The sequence below is a fragment of the Saimiri boliviensis genome, chromosome 9, assembly GCF_048565385.1.
Source record: "Saimiri boliviensis isolate mSaiBol1 chromosome 9, mSaiBol1.pri, whole genome shotgun sequence".
Taxonomy (NCBI): Eukaryota; Metazoa; Chordata; class Mammalia; order Primates; family Cebidae; genus Saimiri; species Saimiri boliviensis.
The window spans coordinates 30,490,907-30,513,956 of NC_133457.1; the positions used below are offsets into that span (position 1 = coordinate 30,490,907).

The window sequence follows — 23,050 nt, forward strand, 5'->3', positions numbered from 1 at the left end:
AGAGCTCCAGCAGTGGCGAGAGATACTGATGACAAACCCAGTGATGGCTGTGAACCCTTTATTGACACCATCAGGACAGCAGACGATCCCGCTGATTCCCTCGCCATTTGGGCCTCCAACTGTGGACAGGTATTTCTCCCCAGCATAATCGTTTAATCAAAGAACCACATGGACAGTCACTAAGTTTTGGAATGATGTCAGCTCCAGTGTTGTTTTATTGTCTAGTGTTATTTCAGTGAACTGTGGTGCAGTAATTCAAGTCGAGATACCCTGCTGACCTCACTCTCAGGACATTTGCTGCTGTTCCTCCTCTGAGGCCTGCTTGACCTACTCACTCAGCAAAAAACCAATGAGCACTTACTATGTATAGACAGGCATTATGCAGGGACAAACATTGGAGTATTAGTCTTCTAAGGCTGCCATAATAAAATACTACAGGCTGGATGGCTTACACAGCAGAACTTTATTTCTTGGTTCTGGAGCTGAGAGTCCAAGATCATGTGCTGCAGCGTTGGTTTCTGGTGAGGTCTCTGGCTTACAGGCAGACACCTGCTCACTGTATCCTCACGTGGCCCTTCCTAGTGCACATGTGCAGAAAAGGATCCCTGGTATCTCTTGTTCTTAAAAGGACACCAGTCCTATCGGATTAGGGTTCCACCTTTATCATATCATTTAATCAAAATTACCTCCTTAAAGGCCCTGTCTCCAACTACAGTCACATTCGTGGTTAAGGCTTCATGTGCTAATTTTTTTTTTGCAGGGGGGAGGGGAAATAACTTCATAACAACTTGGTACCCCAGATTTCCTGTGAAGAAACAATTCTTTCTTTTTAATACAAGGTAAATTATAGGTATTTGGGTTGCACGCTCTGGAAGGAACCTACCTTCCCTTGGGTCTTTTTTTTTTTTTTTTAATATTTTGACATTCAGGAGAGAAAATAGAATTAATTATTTATTTATTTATTTATTTATTTATTTATTTATTTATTTATTTATTTTGAGGCAGAGTCTCGCTCTGTCACCAGGCTGGAGTGCAGTGGTGCAACCTCAGCTCACTGCAACCTCCACCTCCTGGGTTCAAGTGATTCTCCTACCCCAGCCTCCTGAGTAGCTGGGATTACTGGCATGCACCACCATGCCCAGCTAATTTTTTGTGTTTTTAGTAGAGACGGGGTTTCATCATGCTGGCCAGGCTGGTCTTGAACTCCTGGACCTTATGATCTGGCCACCTCAGCCTCCCAAAGTGCTAGGATTACAGGCATGAGCCACCGCACCCAGCCTCATTATTTATTCTTGTTTATGGACTGTGAACAATAAAGTGGAACGTCTAGAGACCACTAATGTTCAGCAGAACAAGTTGTCCACCCAGGTACTCAAACATTGATCCCAAATGGCCAACCCGACCAAAGCATGCCCATTAAACGAGGAAAGAATTTGTGGTCAGAGTAGACTGTTGGTCATGAAAAATCAGAGAGCAGTGTTGATTTGTTAAGTCTTTTTTTCCAGACATCCCTGAAACTTTCCTTTCCTGCTTCCTCTGTTTTGTTGTCAGCTGGATCAGTCCTTCATTAGTAGAGTTCTTCCCAATCTCTCCACCATATTTCTCTATAAACTCCTAAAGACTCCAGGACTTTTGTATTTCACTTTGGGAAGGGATGATAGAATCCCACATGGCAATAAAAAAAAATCTCACTGACTCAGCCATGGAAATTTTGTACTCCAACCTCATTTTACCTATTTTATTTTATATCTTTTTGTTCCTAGAGATGTATTGCCTTCCACTGTAGCTCCAACTGATCCAAGACAGTTTTGTGTTCCTCCCCAGTTTGGATCCTCTGTTCTACCAAACACGAGTATGCCAAGTGTGTTGTCCAATCGGATCTACCCAGGTATGAGCACGGGAAGTCTGGCTGTCATCTGTGGAGTCATTTTGAACTGGAGGGACGCATTACACTTGCTATCATTTGACTCCTAAATATCGGAGGCAGGACTGTGTGGTGGTATCTGTAGTCTCTGTAGCCACCACCTAGTTTCAGATCATGATGCTACCACTGTGTGACCCAGTGCAAGCTGACTAACTCCTCTAAGCCTCAATTTATTCAGGAACAACATGAAGAACTGCAGTATTATTATTCGTCTTATCTTACACATGACGAACTGATAAAGTTATGAGGAGATTAGATCTGAGAATTAGTGGGGCTTAAGGCAGTTTACATGGGCCCGATGGTCATAGTGAAAATTTGGCTTTTATTCTGAGTAAAAGGGGAACCCTTCAAGGAATTTGAGCAGAAGAGCAACACGGTCTGACTTAAATGTTACCAGAATAATTCTGGCTGCTGAGTTGGGGACAAACGTGAAGGGATCCAAGTTCTGGGAATAAACTGATGGGAATTAGTGGCTATTAGAATGGCTAAAAATTTTTGACAACTTGGTCATGGGTGATAACAGCAGGAATAGTAAGTGGTTAAATTCTGTAATTATTTCGATTGTGGAAACAATGAAATTTTCTCACAGCGTGTATGTGGAAGGTGGAAGAAAGAGATACTAAGAATGACATCAAAAATTTTGGTGTGAATAGTGGGAAAGATGGAGTTGCTACTCATTGAGTTGAGGAAGATTGTGAAAGGAACAGGGTTGTTGGGGAGGGAGACATATCAGGGGTTCAGCTTGCTCATCTTACATCTCAGATGCCTAATAGACACCCAAGCAGACAGGTCACGAAGGCAGCTGAATGCAGGGAGAACTTCTTTTTTTTTTTTTTTTGAGACGGAGTTTCGCTCTTGTTACCCAGGCTGGAGTGCAATGGCGCGATCTCGGCTCACCGCAACCTCCTCCTCCTGGGTTCAGGCAATTCTCTTGCCTCAGCCTCCTGAGTAGCTGGGATTACAGGCACGTGCCACCACGCCCAGCTAATTTTTTTGTATTTTTAGTAGAGACGGGGTTTCACCATGTTGACCAGGATGGTCTCGATCTCTCGACCTCGTGATCCACCCGCCTCGGCCTCCCGAAGTGCTGGGATTACAGGCTTGAGCCACCACGCCCGGCCTGCAGGGAACTTCTAAGGACAACTTGGGGATATAATTTTGGAAGTGATCAGCATATATGAGGCTATATCAGATCACCTACGGAGAGAGAGTAAATAGAAGAGTTAAAAGGAGCATCCCTGACACCAACCAACTAACAGAGTCCAGAAGACAAGGAAGAGCAAGCAAGGGAGAAGTCAAACAAGTGAGGGGAACCAGTGGGGTAGGAAGAAACCCAGGAAAGTATGCTGGCCTGGAGGCCATGGGAAGAAAGTGTGGAATGATTAAATCAAGCGAATCACCATATGCCTCACCTCACATATTTATCACTTGTTGCTGTTGTTTGTTCGAGATGGAGTTTTGCTCTTGTCACCCAGGCTGGAGTGCAATAGCATGATTTCGGCTCACTGCAACCTCCGCCTCCTGAGTTCAAGCGATTCTCCTGCCTCAGCCTCCCTAGTAGCCGAGATTACAGGTGCCCACCACCATGCCCAGCTAATTTTTGTATTGTTAGTAGAGATGAGGTTTCACCATGTTGGCTAGGCTGGTCTGGAACTTCTAACCTCAAGTGATACCCCCATCTTGGCCTCCTAAAGTGCTGGGATTACAGATGTGGGCCACCACACATAGCCTTATTTATCACTTTTTGTGGTTATAAGATTTACAATCATTTTACAATGCACTGTTTTAAGGAGTGAGGAGCTGTGTCAAGTGTGCCATTTGCAGAGCAAGTAAGATGAAAACTGAGAATATGTCATTAGATTTAGCGCTATGCAGAGGTCATCAGTGACTCCGATAGAAGCAATTTCAGTAGAGTCGTGACGGTGAAAACATGACTTGTGAGGGCTCAGGAGAGACTAGGTGAGAATTTCCCCACAACACTGAAGCTCAAACTGGTGTATCGTCTCTCCCCAAAAAACCATATTCATAAGTTTCTGCTTATCCCTGCTCCACAATTCCAACAACTCGTAATAGATGAGAACAATGTGAAGGAAAAACCTGACACAAAAAGAAATAGGATTCACGCCTGGGTCAGTGAAGAGGCTGGCCCGCCTGGATTTGAGTATGCTGTCTACCTCAGGTCACGAATCCATTTAACTGCAGTGAGGGCAAGCATTCAAGCAAGGGCTGGATCTGAAACTGGACCCACCTGGTAAACTGGTTCAAGGACCAAAGGAGACAGTCCAACAGCAGATCCTGGATGGAGGCCACCTGGCAGCAATAGCCCAGTAAGCTGTAGCCCCTGATTACAGACAACAGGCCAATAGACTAGTAAAGCAACTGCACTGCTGACTCTTCTGGATAAAGAACCCAGAAATTGCCGATATTTGGATATAAAAGCAAACAGGTCGACCACCTTTCTCTAGGGACATAGGTCAGGTCTCTCACCTCAAGGCTGAAGTGTAAGAGAGAGCAAGGGCAAGATAAGGCCTCAGTCCTGCAAAAACTGAGCTACTAGGTAAGTTGGCAAAACAGAAGCTAAGACAGGGCTGTTTAAAAAACAGGGATGTAGGGCTGGGCACGGTGGCTCACGCCTGTAATCCCAGCACTTTGGGAGGCTGAGGTGGGCAGATCACCTGAGGTCAAGTGTTTGAGACCAGCCTGGCCAACATGGTGAAACCCCATCTCTACTAAAAATACAAAAATTAGCTGGGTATGGTGGCAGGCGCCTGTAATTCCAGTTATTTGGGAGGCTGAGGCAGGAGAATCACTTGAACCCGGGAGTCAGAGGTGGCAGCGAGCTGAGATTGTGCCACTGCACTTCAGCCTGGATGACAGAGCAAGACCCTGTCTCAAGGAGTAAACTGTAAATCTTCTGACCACAAAAAGTGTTAAATATGTAAGGTGAAATGCTAATTAGCTCAAGTTAATCATTCCACAATGTATACATATATCAAAACATCACGTTGTACCCCCAAAAAAATATACTTTTAAAAGACAAAAAAAAAGCCGGGCGCGGTGGCTCAAGCCTGTAATCCCAGCACTTTGGGAGGCCGAGGCGGGTGGATCACGAGGTCAAGAGATCGAGACCACCCCGGTCAACATGGTGAAACCCCGTCTCTACAAAAAAAAAAAAAATTAGCTGGGCATGGTGGCTCGTGCCTGTAATCGCAGCTACTCAGGAGGCTGAGGCAGGAGAATTGCCTGAACCCAGGAGGCGGAGGTTGCGGTGAGCCGAGATCGCGCCATTGCACTCCAGCCTGGGTAACGAGCGAAACTCCGTCTCAAAAAAAAAAAAAAAAAAAAAAAAAAAAAAAAAAAAAAGACAAAAAAAGCAACAATCAAGAGAGTCACAAATCACTTCATCTTTTTTCTTTTTCTTTTTTTTTTTTTAGACGGAGTTTTGCTCTTGTTACCCAGGCTGGAGTGCAATGGCGAGATCTCGGCTCACTGCAACCTCCGCCTCCTGGGTTCAGGCAATTCTCCTGTCTCAGCCTCCTGAGTAGCTGGGATCACAGGCACGAGCCACCATGCCCAGCTAATTTTTTTTTTTTTTTTTTTGTAGAGACGGGGTTTCACCATGTTGACCGGGATGGTCTTGATCTCTTGACCTCATGTTCCATCCGCCTCGGCCTCCCAAAGTGCTGGGATTACAGGCTTGAGCCACCGCGCCCGGCATCTTTTTTCTTTTAATGTAAGGCAGGAAAATGTCACTGGTCATGAGACCAACAATTAAAGAACAAAAAGTTATCTGGTATTTATCATGGTATCACCAACGTGACTCTAAGACACCGAACAGCTATCATCTGATACCATTTCCAAAACTGCACAGCTGCTGGTTTGTTTTGTTTTTGTTTTTGCAGATACTGTTTTACATCGTTATGTTTCCAATGCATGTTTTTAATTTATTTTTGGGGTGGGATGGTGTTTTTCTTTTTTAAGGTTGGGGTATTTTACCACCTGAATCCATAAAGGCAGTGGCCAGAAGGAATGAAATGATTCAAAGGCATCATACTGCCAGGTAATTTGGCAATTGTTGTTTTATTTATTTTCTATTCATTCACGTGCTCATTTATTAACTTGTTATATTCATATAACAAATGAATAGATGTGTATATAACAAATAAATACACATACATACATACACACACACAAATTACTTAGAGAAAGCATTTCAGGCAGATTACAAAAAGAAACATAGTCTGCTCTGCCTATGAAGTAGCCATTCTCTATTCCTTTATCTTCTTCATAAACTCGCTTTCACTTAAAAAAAAAAAAAAAAAAAAGAAAGAAAGAAAAGCAAATACAAACACATGTGCAGGTTGGTTAAGGATAAAAGCAAGATTAGAAATCCCACAGGTGAAGCTAACAGTAGTATTAGCACACAGATTGCAATAGACCATCAATGTCCCATAATTAAAATGTCTACGATTCCTCTGAAGTTCATATTGGCACTGCTGTCTTAAATGACTAAAATTTTGCGCAAAGATAGGAGCCAAGTTTGCCAACCTAACTTCAGATTACGCCATCAGAGCTCAGACAACCCCATGTCAGCCCAACAGTGGCCTTCAGCTGTAGTGAAGGTGAAAGAAAAGTATAACAATGAATGGGGTGTGGCCCCAGGGTAAGAGAAGGCAGAGTGGCAACTTTCTCATCACTGAACCCAAAGGGGTCCAGCTGAGGACCGCTAAGCAAAGTGAAGTAAGCCAAATCACCAAGTCTTCCCCTCCCCTCTTCCCCAGCCACTGCATTAATTTATAAATATTGAGACTTGCATTGTCTACCAGTCTTTCTTGAGTCTAAGATTATTTCGCAGGGTTTGAAAACCTCTTCCCAGTACTTTAGGTTTTTTGCGGATTAATCTCTGGCAAGGAATTACCGGTGCTGCATAAGCCCCATCCCTGCTAAATTTGCCCGTCTATTTAGAGGTAACACTCTAAAGACTGGCCTTTGGACTTCCGTTGTGAGACTCATACAAATCTTCAGATCTAACTCAAAACTCTCCTTCTTGCTGGCTTTGGGGGGATTCATGTTTCCACCAAACAAACTTCAGATAAACAGTGTGAGGACTATTTTAGGGACGGCAAGGGGGCTATTAAAATTACATTTATAATGGTTTTCATGGGCTGTATAAAATATACTGTTTTGTTTTCAGGACAGAAATGGAAATGTATGCTATTTACCAGCAAAGGAGAATGGAAAAAATTAATCCTAAGGGACTAGCAGGCCTAGGGATACCATTCCTCTATGGCTCCGGTGTCCCCTCTGGTCCCGCTGCCTACCATGGCAGGAGCATGCTCCCTGCCAGTGATCTGCATTTTCACAGAAGCACCCTCAGAAACCTTCAGGGAAACCCCATGCTAGTGGCTACTGCACCACACTTTGAGGAGAGCTGGGGGCAGAGATGTCGTCGACTGAGGAAAAATACAGGAAATCAAAAAGTTCTAGACAGTGATGCTGAGAATTCCAAAAGTCAAGCAGAAGAAAAAATCCTAGCCCAGACTCCTGCAATTCCCTATCAAGAGGATCATTACGCAAAAGACCCAGAAATTGAAGCACCCAGCAACCAGAAGTCAAGTGAAACGAATGAAAAGCCAACTACAGCTCTTGCCAACACCTGTGGAGAGCCCGAGCCCACTCAGAGGAAACCCTGGAGATCTCACACCGCTACCTTGAAAGCAAAGGCCTGGGAGAGTGGGAAAGAGGAGGCTTCAGAGCAGACTTTTGCAGCCTGTGATGAAAAGAACGGGATTTGTCCTCCACTTCCTCGACCGTCTCTGCCAGGTAGGTGTGTGCAGGGGCCAATGGCAGATCCTCATTAACTACGGGTTGCCATGTCTGTAGGTTACGACATAATAAACTGTAACCATCCTGCCCCTTTTTATCTTAATCCTGCTTGGAATTACCTTTTCTTAGCATCACTTTATTCCATCAGTTCTAATAAGCCATGTCAGTGAAACTAGCCTCTGTTTATATTTTGCTATATAGAGAATTTTCAACAAAGGCTGGGAAGGTAAATATCTGGGGAAACATAACAGAATTTTTATTTACAATTTTGATGTAATTTAGCATTTATTTCTTTAACACAAAGCAGAGAGGCTTTTTGGTTAAAAGTATGAATTCTATCTCCCCAGTATTTAAGTACGGGAAAAAACAGAAAATTAAGCAAAAGTATTACCTTTCATGGTCCAATACCATTGACACATTCAAATCTAAAAATACTAATGCATTTCATGCCAAAAACACACACTGAATAGTTTTCTAGAATTCCTTTAGATAAAAATATTTTAAGACACAGGGATTGTGAAGGGTATGTAATACAGCCACCATACCAACTGCTTCCCGACAAAGTATTAATTTGTCATTTTGCTGAAAATGTAGCTAAATTCTTGTCTCATCCTGAGTATGATAATCACATATCACAAAAACATAGTAACGTTAATCTGGAGACTATAATCCATGGGTCATTTCTGTTGGAATCTGAAGGAAGCTGGAGTAAACGGGAACTAGATCTTTTCAGAGAAAGAAAGGAGAGGAAGTAGCTAAAGCTTTTAGAACACACCTCCTAGTAACTCTTAATATATTGTTTGCAAATTGAGGAGTTTGAAAATTGAGACCATTCTGGGGTGACAGAATACAAGGAAATGAATGTAACTGTACATCAATCTGTATGTTTTTAATGCCACAATTTCTTTCCATTTTAAAGAAACACATGCACTCCTCACAGTTGGGGGAAATCTTTCCTTGGATGAAGACATTCAGAAGTGGACCGTGGATGATGTGCACAGCTTCATTAGCAGCCTTCCAGGCTGTTCAGACTATGCTCAGGTGACTTAATATTTAAGTATTTCCACACAAGAAAAACAATTTGAAATATCTTTTCTATATAATGAATTACATCAAACTTGCATTTTGCCTACAGGGATTTTTTTTTTTTTTTTTTTTTTTTTTTTTGAGACGGAGTTTCGCCCTTGTTGCCCAGGCTGGAGTGCAATGGTGCGATCTCGGCTCACCGCAACCTCCGCCTCCTGGGTTCAGGCAATTCTCCTGCCTCAGCCTCCTGAGTAGCTGGGATTACAGGCACGTGCCACCATGCCCAGCTAATTTTTTGTATTTTTAGTAGAGACGGGGTTTCACCATGTTGACCCGGATGGTCTCGATCTCTCGACCTCATGATCCACCCGCCTCGGCCTCCCAAAGTGCTGGGATTAAAGGCTTGAGCCACCGCGCCCGGCTAATCTCTCCTTTTTATGCCAATGTCTACCCTGGGACAGGTCTCTGACTGGTGGAACGTGGGTCATATACCCACACCCCAGCATGAGGGGAGGCTGGGAAAGCCATTGTCTCTCTTTCGCTTCTTTCCCATCAAGACTCCTAAGAAGTAGAAGTTCTCCCAAAATTAGAAGGTTCAGAAGCTGAACACCCAAAAAGAATGGGAAATAATGACTACCTTCCCTGCTTATCCACATAGCAAACATTTTTGAAGCACAGACTTCTGGGTCAGAAGTTTTAGGTTACTCACTGTAAGTAACAAATATATACTTCATTCTAAAAAGAACAAGAAGGCAATATCTGAAAAGTAGGAAATCCATTAATTTAAATTCTGTATTGGCTGTGGTGTGGTGGTGCATGCCTGTAATCCCAGCACTTTGGGAGGCGGAGGTGGGTGATCACAACCTCAAGAGTTTAAGACCAGCCTGGCCAAGATGGTGAAACCCATCTCTACTAAAAAATTACACAAATTAGCCAGGCATGGTGGTGGGCACCTGTAATCCCAGCTACTCTGGAGGCTGAGGCAGAGGATTGCTTGAACCCGGGAGGCAGAGGTTGCAGTGAACCGAGATCACGCCACCGCATTCTAGTTTGGGTGACAGAGTGAGACTCCATCTCAAAAAAAAAAAAATTCTATGTTTATCCTGGGACAATATATAAAAATGCATATAACATATTCAATCTGATAAATAATACCGTATTTTAAAAACTATAATGAACTATCAGGGCAGTTAGAAACAAAACTAGCCTCATTTGTATTGAAAAATTTGTGACAAAAGTTGTAAGTTGGTAAAATTTTGAAGTTTATGTCAATGCTGCATTTTCATGCATATAGTTTGCTTGAGTTCTTTAATAATACAATTCTAAGCAATAAAGTCCCTACTAAATCTAGTATCATTATCTTTGGTTTGCATGTTAAAGGAAAAGAAAGTAAGAAAAGTACATCAAGGTTTAACTATATCATAATTAACTGATTCTAGAGCTGATTTTTTTCCAGATCTCAGTTTTGTGAAATGTTTGTCTACAGTGAGATGCTGTTAATTCTTTTTCTTTTTATTGTGTTTTTTTAGTTTAGTTTATGGGACTTATGGAAAAGCTATATAGAGGAGTTACTAAGAGTATGGCTTCTGAAGCCCGAAAGCGCAAGTTCATATCCTGGCTTTTCTATTTTCTGGCTGTGTGACCTCGGACAAGTTGTGCCATCTCTGTGCCTCAGTTATTTTATCTGTAAAATGAAGATAATAGTAATAATACATTTTCAGAGGATTTTTGTGAGCATTAGTGTGCATGGCAGCTTGTAAGTCCTCAATAAGCGCGAATCTCATCATTATATAGAGAGGCAAACCTCAAGTTACTTATGAGGCAATTTGTATTCTTCAAGTCACCCATTTTTGTCTTTTTCATAACCTGATAAAAAGTTTTTGGCCTACTCTCCCCTGTTCAATGGTTATAACCATATTTTTTTAAATTAGTCATTAGTCATGGGTAAGCCACTTTTTAAATTATGTATGCCACTTCAAGTGCTATGTCAAACCATGGTTCAATTAAGTTACTGAATTCTAATAACAACCAGAAGAGCAACCCCTTATTTAATAAGCACGTGATTGCTGAGGTCTGGCACATCAAATTTGAACTCTGGTTATTCTTACCAATCCACAGTCATAAAAGTGCCATTTATAATAACTGCTCCAGCAATAAATAGTATTATGACATGCTTTTCATAGTTTAAAATTCCAAATGTCCCCTGGTGGATACACAGAAGTCACATAAACATGAATACTCTAAACCCTGCTGACTCATTATCTCGCACTGACAGGATGTCAGCGTCGTCTTCCCCACCCGAAGAAGTGGTACCAATCATTTCTAGATATGTCTCAAATTTGTTCAGGATCAAGTCCTGCTTCTATTTCCTCATTAAAGTATACTCCCTCCAAGTGACAGCAGGTGGCATCAACTGAAAGACATCACTGCTCTGTTGTGCCTGCCTCCGGCTAGTATCTGTGATGTTATTTTATACAGAAATGGGGAGATACCTTCTGGATGCAACAGATCTGAATCAGCACTGCTTGTACCCCACTCTCACAAGGACCCCTGTCTAAAATGTCCCATCAGGTGTTACTCATAGCCCCTTTCTTTTTTCTCTTTTCTATTTTTTCTTTTTTCTTTTTCTTTTTCTTTTCTTTTCTTTTCTTTTCTTTTTTTTTTTTTTTTTTTTTTTTTTTTTTGAGACAGAGTCTTGTTCTGTCGCCCAGGCTGGAGTGCGGTGGTGCAATCTTGGCTCACTGCAACCTCTGCCTCCCGGGTTCAAGTGATTCTCCTGCCTCAGCCTCCTGAGTAGCTGGGATTACAAACACTCCCTACCACGTCCGGCTAATTTTTATATTTTTAGTAGAGACAGGGTTTCACCATGTTGGCCAGGCTGGTCTTGAACTCCCAACCTTGTGATCTGCCCACCTTGCCCTCCCAAAGTGCTGGGATTACAGGCATGAGCCACTGCACCTGGCCTTAGCCCCTCTCTTATTAAATGAGTCAGACCAAGGTGCTGGGACTAGCTGGAGTTAAACCTACTGTGCCCCAACGATCTTCTTACTCCCCACCTCTGCCTTAGGTGCCTCCTCAGCAACCTCTCACCACTTACCTCCTATAGGTAGAAAAAGAAATTCAGAAGAAAAAACAAGTAACAAAAAAACCCCCAAAGCCCAAAATGCAAATAAATGCTTTTAAATAGGTGTAAAGAGAGGATTGATGGCTCAGCTGCTAAGGAACATTCAGGAGACCCTGCAACATATTTTGTTCCAAGTAAATGTCTAGTTCAGAGGATGCAGCAGATAAAATATTCTCTAAAGAGAACTGAAATTACTGAAAATATGTGCACATTTATATCATACACGTGGCCCAAACTGCTCTGGTGAGAAATAAAGGGGTGCAGTTGAGCAACAGGGAGGTGCATGTCCTCGCCCCCGGCCCTGAGCACATCCACCATGGCTGGGGGTTAGGTCCTCACACATTTCAGTCCCTGGCTGCCAACCTACCACTGCTTGAAATTTATCCACCTGATTTCTCCTTCTTTGGATGCTCACAAATGGTCAGGTGCATGCCACCACATCCAGCTAATCTTTTTTTTTTTTTTTAAGAGATGGGGATCTCACTGTGTTGCCCAGGCTTGTCTCAAACTTCTGGGCTCAAGTGATCCTCCAGCCTTAGCTTCCCAAGTAACTGAGATTATAGGTGCCAGCCACTGCAGCTGGCTCCTTAATTTATATTAGCTATTTTCTATAATTTGCTAGATTAAAATAGGAAAAGAAATAATGACTTAATGCAGTTTGGCAGGGGGTAGGGTGGGGTGGGGGAGCGGGGGAATGGCTGGCTCAGCACTGAGAGAGGTGGCCAGGGAATGGGGGTGGTGAGCGTGGCCTCAGGCTGCCCTTCCTTGGAGGTAGCTGGGGCCACATTGAATTGCACTTCATGGGCAGCTACCAGCGAGCCTAGGGCCCAACAGGAACTGTGGAAGGTGCGTCCACAAGTGGACCAATGTGTATAATGATGGAATCTCCTTAGTAACCATTACTACCAGCTCTCCTTGATAAGTGAGCCAAAGAGTGGGTCGGGGAGAAGAAAAGAGGTCAACATGAAGCTAAGGCAGCGAGTCATGCTGTTGGCAATTCTCCTTGTCATCTTCATCTTTACCAAAGTTTTCCTGGTTGGCAACTTAGATACGTCTAAGTTGTGGGAAGACCACAGAAGGGCTTTTCACTGAATGATGACTGGCTTGTGGATGGAGCTGTCACCCAAGTTGGACCACACCTTGCAGTCTTCCTGGGAGATTGCAGCCCAGTGGATGGTTCCCCAGGCAGCGTACCGTGAAGAGACACCAGAGCTGGGGCAATCATGTATGCCATGGCCACCAAGCAAATTATTAAAGCTGATGTGGGTTATAAAGGGACACAGCTGAAAGCCTTACTCGTTCTTGAAAGGGAACAGAAAGTTGTTTTCAAACCTAAACAGTATAGCCGAGACTATGTAGTAGAAGGGAACCACATGCCGGTTATGATACACACAGTGCAGAGCTAGCAGCCTGGACAGGATTCTGGGTGTCTGAAAGCCCCGCTGATGGTGGGCAGATTTGTTCATCTTCAGACAGAGATCAAGCCATGGAGCAGCTGTTGAGCCCCTTCCTAACTGTAGGAAACGATACTCGTTTTTATGGGAAGTGTGATTACTACTGAGAAACAGAACCAGCTTGTGCTGATGGAGACACAGTGGAAGGACCTGTCACACTTTGGCTTCTGGATGTGTGGCCTCTGCAGAAACACCGACACCCGTGGGGGCAGGACTTAACCGAGAAGGCAAATTGACCAGGTGGGAGTATGATGAGAGCTACTGTGATGCTATAAGAACAGTGTCCCCTTATGACTCTGGCCTGTGCCTCTTGGACACATTAACACAGCTGTCTTTGATTACCTGATTGGCAGTACTGACTGCCATCACTATGAGAGCTTTCAAGATAATAAGGACACTAGTATGCTCATCCTTCTTGACAAGGACAAAGGTTTTGGGGAACCCCTTGCTGAAAAGAGGAATTCTTGCCCCCTCTCTATCGGTGTGGCATCACTAGGGTTTCTACCTGGAGCAGACTGAGCTACCTAAAGAATGGTGTGCTGAAATCTGCCTTAAAATTTGCCATGGCCCATGATCTCCCCTCCCCCGTGCTCTCTGATCCTCATCTGGACACCGTGGACCAGTGGCTCCTGAGTGTCCTGGCCACCTGGCACTGACCAGTTTGGGATGGACACTGTATGATGGAAGACAGGATGCCTTTCCCCCACTTGTACTTCTCAACACAAAATAAGTGAAACTTCTTCTTACAAAGGTAGAGAAACAGCAGAATCAATTCAAATGGTATGAGATGGATTGGAAATGGCCAGCAGCAAGTTCTGGTGACAGGGGACAGGGTAGCCTTGGATGTCTTTGGTGTTTTCTGTAGTAGAAACTAAAGCAAAGACAACAAGTTTCAGAGCTGGGAGATGTTCCTGCTGAATCTGCTTCTGACTCCCTCAGCATTGCCCATTCTAGCAACAGGCATTGTAGTTGGTCAGTCTTGATTTCCAGGCCAAAGGACAATCAGAGGGGTGACATTTGGGTAGACGAATACTGGGTTTGGCTCTGGAGTGTGTGTTTTAAGTTGAATCTTTCAGTCCTTTCTCCACACGGGTGCATTTTGTGGAAAAAAAAATTATATGCATACGTATAGTTTGTAAATGACTAAAATCTGTTAGAACACAAGGCTCTCAGTGTAGGCACTTTCCAAGAAGATTCTGCTCTTCAGCTGGTCCTGAGTCGTGCCCTCTGAGGCATGGAATACAGGGCGGAAACAAGACCAATGGGGCTCCTCTTCTCATGGCACTCATAGTCCAGAAGCGGGGCACCAGGGAGCAATCCCACATCCACGTGAGCACGTTGTGAAAGGCACGTATGGAGCATACGAGGCGGGAACACATACGAGGGACTCATGGCCTCCAAAGGGAAGAGGCCTCTAAAGTGAGACCTGAAAGTCAAGAGGGGAGGCGAGGCAAGAGGGAGTAAAGGAGGAATTTCCAGGTGAGGGCCAGAAGCCAGAGAAAACTTTCATACGGTTGGGACGTTGAGAGCAGATCCCCTTGCTACAGAGGGCCAGGGCCAGGTCACAGAGCCTTGAAGACCCAGTGAAGGATCGGGACTTGGTCCTGGAGGCAGGTAGGCTTTAAGGAGGGAGCAGCATGATGAGGTTTAGAGTGCAGAAAGTTCACTCAGGTTGCTTTTATGAAAACAAGTTGAAGGGACAGCACCGAATGTAAGCCTCTTCCGTGGAGCATTCATGGAGTTCTAGCCAGTGCGGGAGCAGTGGGCGTGGGGGGGGGGGGTGCGGGGGGGGGGGAGGCAGATAAGAACACAGCCTAGAGGAGGCAGGGTAAGACGGCCGAAAAGAAGCCTCCACCGATGGTCCTCCCTTCTGGAATACCACAGGGAGCTACGCGGCACATAAAAAGCACCTTCATAAGAACGAAAAATCAGGTGAGCAATCCCAGTACCTGGTCTTAACTTCATGTCACTGAAAGAGGCACTGAAGAGGGTAGGAAAGACAGTCTCGAATTGCCCACACCACCCTCTACTGTCCCCCAGAAGTGGCCACGTGGTAGAGAGACAGAGTCTGTGCTTTTAGGGGTGGGAGAACACAATAACGGTGGGACTCTGCATTGGAACTGAGTGCTGCCCTGTCACAGCCCAGTGAAAACTATGTAAGAGGTCAAACTGGCACGATTTCGCTTCTGAGTGAAAGATACACAGTAGGGAGCCTTCAGCATGTAGAGGCCATCATTGAAGCTGAGTGAACTGAAATGAATCAGGAAGACCAAAGGGACCTGAGTCAGAAGCCTAAGAAACCCTAACCTACAAAAATGGACAAAGAAACAGGAGCCAGCAAAGGTGACCTTGAAGGAGAGAACAGGGGTACCCAGGAGGAAGCAGCCTCATGACAGAAAGGAAGGGCACTGTTCATGAAGGCACCGTCAACAATGTCAGATGCAGCCAGGAACTTCAGAAATGTGGCGTCTGCAAAACGTCTGCATGTTCGGTACACCAGAGGCACCAGGAAGGCTGAGGAGAGCAGGCTTAATGGAATGGTCAGGGCAGAGCTCGGATTCCCTGAGACTGCGCAGTGACTGGGAAATGAGAACGTGAAAGCAGGAAGCATCAAACCCTTTTGGAGAAATTGGGCCGTGAAGGGAGTGAGAGACGTGAGGCAGTATTTGGACATGGAGTTTGAGTATTTTCATTATTTGTGTTTGTTTAAGGATGGTAGAGACTTAAATGCCAATGGGGAAGAGCCAGCAGAGAGTGAAGAGAAAAGAGGGGGTTATCTATTGAGTGAAACCTGGAAGTGGGAGGGGTGAGGACCCACAGTATATGTGGAGCGATTGTCTTTAAGTGATGGAGAGACCTCTCCTCTTCCATTGTATCATGACAATGGGAGAAAATAAAGGTTTTTAGATTAATTGGTTAGAGTTAGAGGGGGTTCTTATCTACTGTTTTGTTTTAAGTTAGGAAGTGCTATGATCTACTGAAAATGAGGGAGGACTTTCCCTACAGAGTCTAAAGTTTAAGGAGGGTGGGGACGGCTTGAAATAGAAGGGAGAGAAAGCTCAACAGTGAACATAGAAGGATTTCCAGGCAAGTTGAAGCTGAAGATCATGAAATTACTGTCCTATCAATCTGCCTAGATTTTGTATCCCTCTATCTGCCTGGAATCTTTGTCCACCAGCAGCCTTCCTGGCTTTTAAAGAAAGGAAGGCATGCCACGTCCACTACAGAGCCAGGACAGAGCTGCCGGAAAGGTCTAGTGAAAGCTCTCAGCAGTGTGTTCCTCTCTTCCCTTTACAAGGTATCTAAGGCATGGCCAGAAGATACCACATCTGCAAATGTGAGAGATGAAATTTACCATGACAGGTTTTACCCACATCCCTTTACTTAGAGCATTTACTCACTCATTCATTTATCCAGCAATATTTATTGTACATCTTCTTACCATACGCCAGCCTCTGTATTTGGGATATATTGCTCAGTGATACATGGACCTGGCCTTCAAATAATCACTATTTCTGGTTGGAACTGAGTTCTATAAACAGAGAATGACAGTTGATTCCAAGGGTTATTAAAGAGCACAAGCAATGTGCTACTGAGCACAGAAAAGAGAGCAACTAAAAAAAAGGTTTCGCAGATTTTTCTGTCATCCTCCAGCAGTCTGAATGTTTTCTCCAAAACTAAAATATCTAGATGGTAGAAGAACTTTTTTCAAAAAAAGACATTCAGACCAAATTAATACCTTTTGTATTTATTAAGGTATTTAAAGATCATGCAATTGATGGAGAAACGTTGCCATTACTCACAGAAGAGCATCTTCGAGGCACTATGGGATTAAAGCTAGGACCAGCACTAAAAATTCAATCACAGGTATGGGGATTTTACGTAACTAATTATGTATGAATGGCATGAAGCTTAATACAAATACGTTACTTCTATCTCGTTGTAATGTAAATGATACTTATTTAACCTCTTTATTAAGTTTCTTCCGTCTGTGGTTGGGGACATAAGAGAAGTGAGGGACCCTGAAAACATTGGATGGGGTGGTGGCACATTCCTAGATATAACTGGGAAAAGGATAAGCAAGGATGCACTGAAATGTTTAGCAAGTAGTTCTCTTGAAAAACAAAATGAGCCACACGTAGTGTCTCCACTTCCTGTGGTGTAAATGACTCCCCCCATGGCTGACAAACTCCTAATGTCACTGAATACTGTCATCCTCCGAGAAATATCATCCCCTCGAGAGTGCTACCCTCCTCTCTCCAGGCCTACAACACTTGGGAGTGACTATCCTGAAATGGGAAGAGATGCATAGCCACACCCCACTATAGAGTATTTCTACCAGATACGATCTCAGATATAATAGGTATAAATATCGCCAAAAATACAAATAATAATAACAGTAAAATAATTAGGTAAAAACAAAAAGTGATGAGTCTTAAGCATATATTACTTTTGTTGTACATAATTTATTTAATATGTTGCTTTGACTTAATTTTTAATAATGATATATTCAATAACTGACTTGCAAACGTCCTAAACATTTAATAATTGGCTCTTGTGAACTAGCCAACCCTAACACACCACTTCTCACCACCTCCACCACTGCATCCTGGTCTCAGGCACCATTGTCTCTCATTGAATGACTATATTGGCCTTTTTTTTTTTTGAATTTTTAATTTTTATTTTAAGTTCTGGGATACATGTGCAGGTTTGTTACATAGGTAAATGTGTGCCATGGTGGTTTGCTGCACCTATCAACCCATCACCTAGGTATTAAACCCTGCATGCATTAGCTAGTATTCCTAATGCATCCCCTGACAGGCCCCAGTGTGTGTTGTTCCCCTCCCTCTGTACATGTGTTCTCATCATTCAGCTCCCACTTCTAAGTGAGAGCATGTGGTATTTGGTTTTCTCTTCCTGTATTCGTTTGCTGAGAGTAATGGCTTCCAGTTCCATCCATGTCCCTGCAAAGAAAATGATCTTGTTCCTTTTTTTTGGCTGTGTAGTATTCCATGGTGTATATGTACCACATTTCTTTATCCAGTCTATCATTGATGGGCATTTGGGTTGATTCCATGTCTTTGCTATTGTGAATAGTGCTGCAATGAACATATGCATGCATGTGTCTTTGTAAAAGATGATTTATATTCCTTTGGGTAAACACCCAGTAATAGGGTTGCTGAGTCAAAATCTTTGAGAAATTGTGCATTGGCCTTCTAACTGCTCTCCCTGCGTCTGCCCTTGCCCATCCAGAGTTGATTCACAAAACAGTAAAAAGTGATCCTTTTAGTGCTTAAGACAGATTGTGTCACTCTTCTGCTCAAGATCTAAAATAGCTCCCCTTTGCCTTCAGAGCCAAAGCCAAAGACCTATGTCATTTGTGTTCCTCCTCACACGCTGCCCTTACCTTCCTGACCTCACCATCCGCTTTTCTCCCCCTCAGTAATTCCACTATTGCTCAGCTGCCCCTGGTTAGAGCCACCTTGATACCCTGTTTTACATCTGTAAACACTGTGATTCTGAGAGAAAGAAAAAGCCCACCGCATCCTACAACTGTGACCGCCACAACTACATATTAATTGATGCTCCATGCCTGAAATTACCTCAGCCTCTCTGCCATGTGTGTTTAATGCTGGGTTATTGGGGAAAAAAATAGAATTGATTACTATAATTATTTTGTCTTAAAAGGTATCTCAGCATGTGGGAAGTATGTTCTACAAGAAAACTCTTTCATTTCCTGTAAGACAAGCGTTTGATCAACCAGCAGATGCATCCCCTCTTTTGGATTCTAATTCCTGGAGTGATACATTGAGCCTTTTTTGTCCCCAGGATATAATAATTCCTAAAGGAATTGAGCAAGATAGTATGAGAAACTAAAAGCCCTCAAGGACAAAGAATAGTCTTAGCCAGTTTTCCAAAGAGTCTAGGATATTACAAAAGATGTGTGAGGATTTCCCAGGACTAGATGGAGAATGAGAAGGGAGAAAGGCAGCCTTCCTGGAGTTGTCATGGAGGAGACTTACCCCTGGGGATTCCCTGCCAGGGCTGAATGACCCCAGCACCAAGTGACTGGAGATCCATCCTTAGGAGCAAATGCTAATGAAGGGGAGATTTACAAACATTAAGAAAGCATCCGATCGATGTTTTCATGAAGAAATTTCTGAAAAAAACAAAAGAGCTGAAAATGAAGAAAAGAGCTCCCTCCCTTTCTTCACTCATTTTCCATTCTCAAACCCTGAAAGAGATAAAGGCAAGCCAGTGAACCCACAAAGAGGCGGAAGAGAACGGGGAGAAGAACAGAACAGAAATGGAGAAGCTACCACCACTCCACCTTTTCTCAATGCAGATCTCTGGCACGAAGCAGGCCCAAGCTGGGGACGGGGAGAAACTTTAACCTTAAAATTTGGAGTCTGACTATGACTCAGGACTAGGTAATTTATTTCTGAAATAAAACTATGTTATGACTGAAAGTGACTGGAGAAGTGCTTATTATCTGAGAAGGAGGTGAAAAGTCACAGTGCCCACTTGAGATTTCATCCGAGGGGCGGGGAAGCGTTATCTCTGCAAAGCAGGTTTGAGCTGGCAAGGTGGAGTGCTCTCTGCTTGCACACTGTGGCTTCCCATGTTTTCGACTTGATGTTTAACAGAATGTCTCTGAAAGGATAAACAAGAAAATGATAACAATTTGCTCAAGGAGGGGATTGGCAGACAGGGGTATGAAGAAGTCATCTTACTACATACATTCTTGTACATTTTGAATTTTTAACCGTGAGAATATATTTTCTATTTTAAAAATTCACATTTAAAATGAGCAAACTCTAGTAGGCATCCTCCGAGATTTGGTCCACAAGGATCCCTGCATCCTGGTATTCAAGCTCTTGTGAGATCTACTCCCCTGGAGGGTGGGCTGGGGGTACTGAGGCTTTTCTAATGAACAGAATAAAGAAGGTGTGATGGGATGTCACTTTTGTGACTTCTGTCTTGTGTGCTCGCTCGCTCTCTCTGGATTTCTCACTCTTGGGGAAGCCAGATTCTTTGTTTCCAGGCGGCCCTGTGGAGAGCCCCACGTGAAACTGGAAACGAATCTTCTGAGGCTGCCAATAGCCATGTGAGGAAACTTGAAGGCACCTCACCTCCAGCCCACAGCTTGAGGGCAGCTCATGAGAGACCCTGAGCCAGAGGCCCCCAACTAAGCCACTCCTGGATTTCTGACCCACAGAAACTGTGAGATAATAAATGTGTGTTGTTTTCAGCTACTAAGTTTTGAAGTAATTTAGTTCACACCAGTGGAGTACTAAAACTAAGTTGCATTTAGTAAACCCAAATTACATCCTACCCACATTCACTTTTTGATTTGGAAGGTGGGCTTTTGAAATCATTTTCCTATAAGCCTAATTTAGTTAAGCTTCCATTTCTTTGATTTTTTACTAAGACAAAAGGTTTTTTTCTGACATAAAAAGTATATCAAACCATCAAATATATTTGTGAATTGTTACTTTACTTTCTTGGTCCCTTTGCTGAGAGTCAGGGACAGAGAAAATCCTCCCACATTTCAAAAATGTGTGAACTTTTATAAGTTATTTAAATGGCAATAAGCCAATGAATAATGAGGCGCAAGATTTTTACTAAAAATCACTTGAAAAATGCTTCACTTCCTCTTTCTCTCTTTTTATTCATCTGATCTTCAGTGTACTGAAGAACTGTTTGGCAATGTGACATTTCACCTGCCGTAAAACCCAGCATGCAGAAGTTTCACAAAATGCCAGGTGTGAGTTGCTGTGGTGAGGCATAAAAAGAAAAGCTTAATTAATATTTTTAGTTGCAAAGTGATCATGAGGTTCAATCAATATGGTGACTTTTGAGTTTTGTATTCTTGCTAAATCAGTCCATTGAGTTGGTAATTGATTGATTTACACCCATATGTCTCAATGTTGTTCTAAGGAAAACATTCCGATATGCCATCTTGGCATGTACTATCACCCGAAAAAAAGGACTGTGCTTAATTTTAGATCCATGCATTAAAAAAACAAATAGAAGAACACATGTAAAGGAGGCCCCTCCCCAGCTCTCAGTACTCTTTGTTGGAAGAAAATGAAATTGAAATTACTTGTCCCTACCAAGATTGCCTTCTTTCCAGATTAAAGACTCCTGGGTGCCTATTAACAAAAGAGATACTTTACGAACAGATTATTTTAGAGGGTGACAAAATACATTTTGCTGCTTGCTATAAATACATTTTACATTCTACATTCTCATATAGAAATAGTTTTTAACTTCTTCTCAAATGCTACTTTAGGCGTGAAGCATACTCTATACTCTTTATGTATAAAAAACAAGCAACAGCATACAAAAACCTCTCTTGTTGGAAAACCATCAAAATAAAATTATGTTTGATAAGCAGGATATTATGACTTACAAAATATGTTTAAACTGATTGAGTAAATATCCATACAGTGGAGTACTATGCAATTGTTTCCTTTAGGGAAGTATAGCTATTAAGGAGAAGTAATAGAATTTGAATATCATCATTTTGTACCCCAAAACATAAATAATCTAGGCAATAATCATAAATGGCTGCTAGCATCTCAAAAAGAGAAATAACAAGATATTATGTGCCGTCTGATGGAAATCCATGAAACCCCATATGAATGAAAGTCTTACAAAACAAAAATTAACTTGAGTCTAATTAAACCTCTAGATCCAAAAACCAATTTGCAGGAAATGTAGAGAACAAAGGAACATGTTAAACATCACTGCAGTTATAAAAATAGTAAAATTCCAAATTGTGGGGGAACTATAGTAGAAATAATCTGATTTTCTCCAAGAAATAAATGCAAGGACAAACAGAATGGGAAAAAGAAAACCTGTAGATTAAAAGAAAAACACTTAAAATTCAAATTACCCTGATGCAAAACTTTTGGAAATAGTGATGACGGTTGCACAAAATTCTGAATAGAATGAATACCACCAACTTGTATGTTAAAATTACGAATTATATATATACAGATTACTAAAATAAAATTTTCGAATTCAAATCACCCAATATGATCATGAAACATATTCAAATCCTTTTTCAGATACACTATAAAAAAATGAATAATTAGGGAAATCTGAACACAATTTCGGATTTTCAATGATATTAAAAATTACTATTATTTGTTAAAAATATATTGCGGGCTTTTTCAAAAGACTTCTTATTTTTTTTTAAATATATACTAAAATATGTACAGATAAAATGATACACATTGTATCTAGGATTTGATGTGATCCTGCCTCCAACCTAATAAATTAGCCTGTTATTGTTTTATGAAGACTGACAGAATACATGAGCTTCATGGGTCAGAGACAAAGAACTTTATTACTCATGACACGGTAGCAGCATGAACATCAGCATATGTGTATTGGTTCCTTTTGCCCCCAGCCGCTACGGGAGCAATACTGAGAGGCCCCGAGGACACCTGCCTACACAGTGAGTTTGCTTCACAGCTGAGGAACACAACTTGGGGAAACCACCAATTGTATAGCAAGAGGTAAGCAAGCCTGCTCTTTGTTTGGGGGTGTTGATGGGTGTGGAAGGAAGGATTACCTAATTTTTAAGGTTACCAGCTGCATAATTAACCTTGAGAAATGCTTCTGGCCAAAGAAGTTAGGGCCTTACAGTCTCTTGGTCCACCCAGCAAGATGTGTAGGAACAAA

General features: G+C 42.6%; 1 protein-coding gene and 1 pseudogene across 1 annotated transcript; both read left to right on the forward strand.

The window, feature by feature from the left end:
* Window positions 1-15: 15 nt before the first annotated feature.
* On the forward strand, window positions 16-19,346 carry SAMD7 (sterile alpha motif domain containing 7). The gene is made up of 7 exons (XM_003924955.2): window positions 16-129; window positions 1,764-1,888; window positions 5,906-5,984; window positions 7,119-7,747; window positions 8,670-8,791; window positions 17,111-17,221; window positions 19,043-19,346. The coding sequence occupies exons 1-7, from the start codon at window positions 29-31 to the stop codon at window positions 19,229-19,231; spliced, it is 1,356 nt and encodes a 451-aa protein (XP_003925004.2). The 5' UTR covers window positions 16-28; the 3' UTR covers window positions 19,232-19,346.
* On the forward strand, window positions 12,864-14,088 carry LOC104650904 (glycosaminoglycan xylosylkinase pseudogene; annotated as a pseudogene).
* Window positions 19,347-23,050: the final 3,704 nt, after the last annotated feature.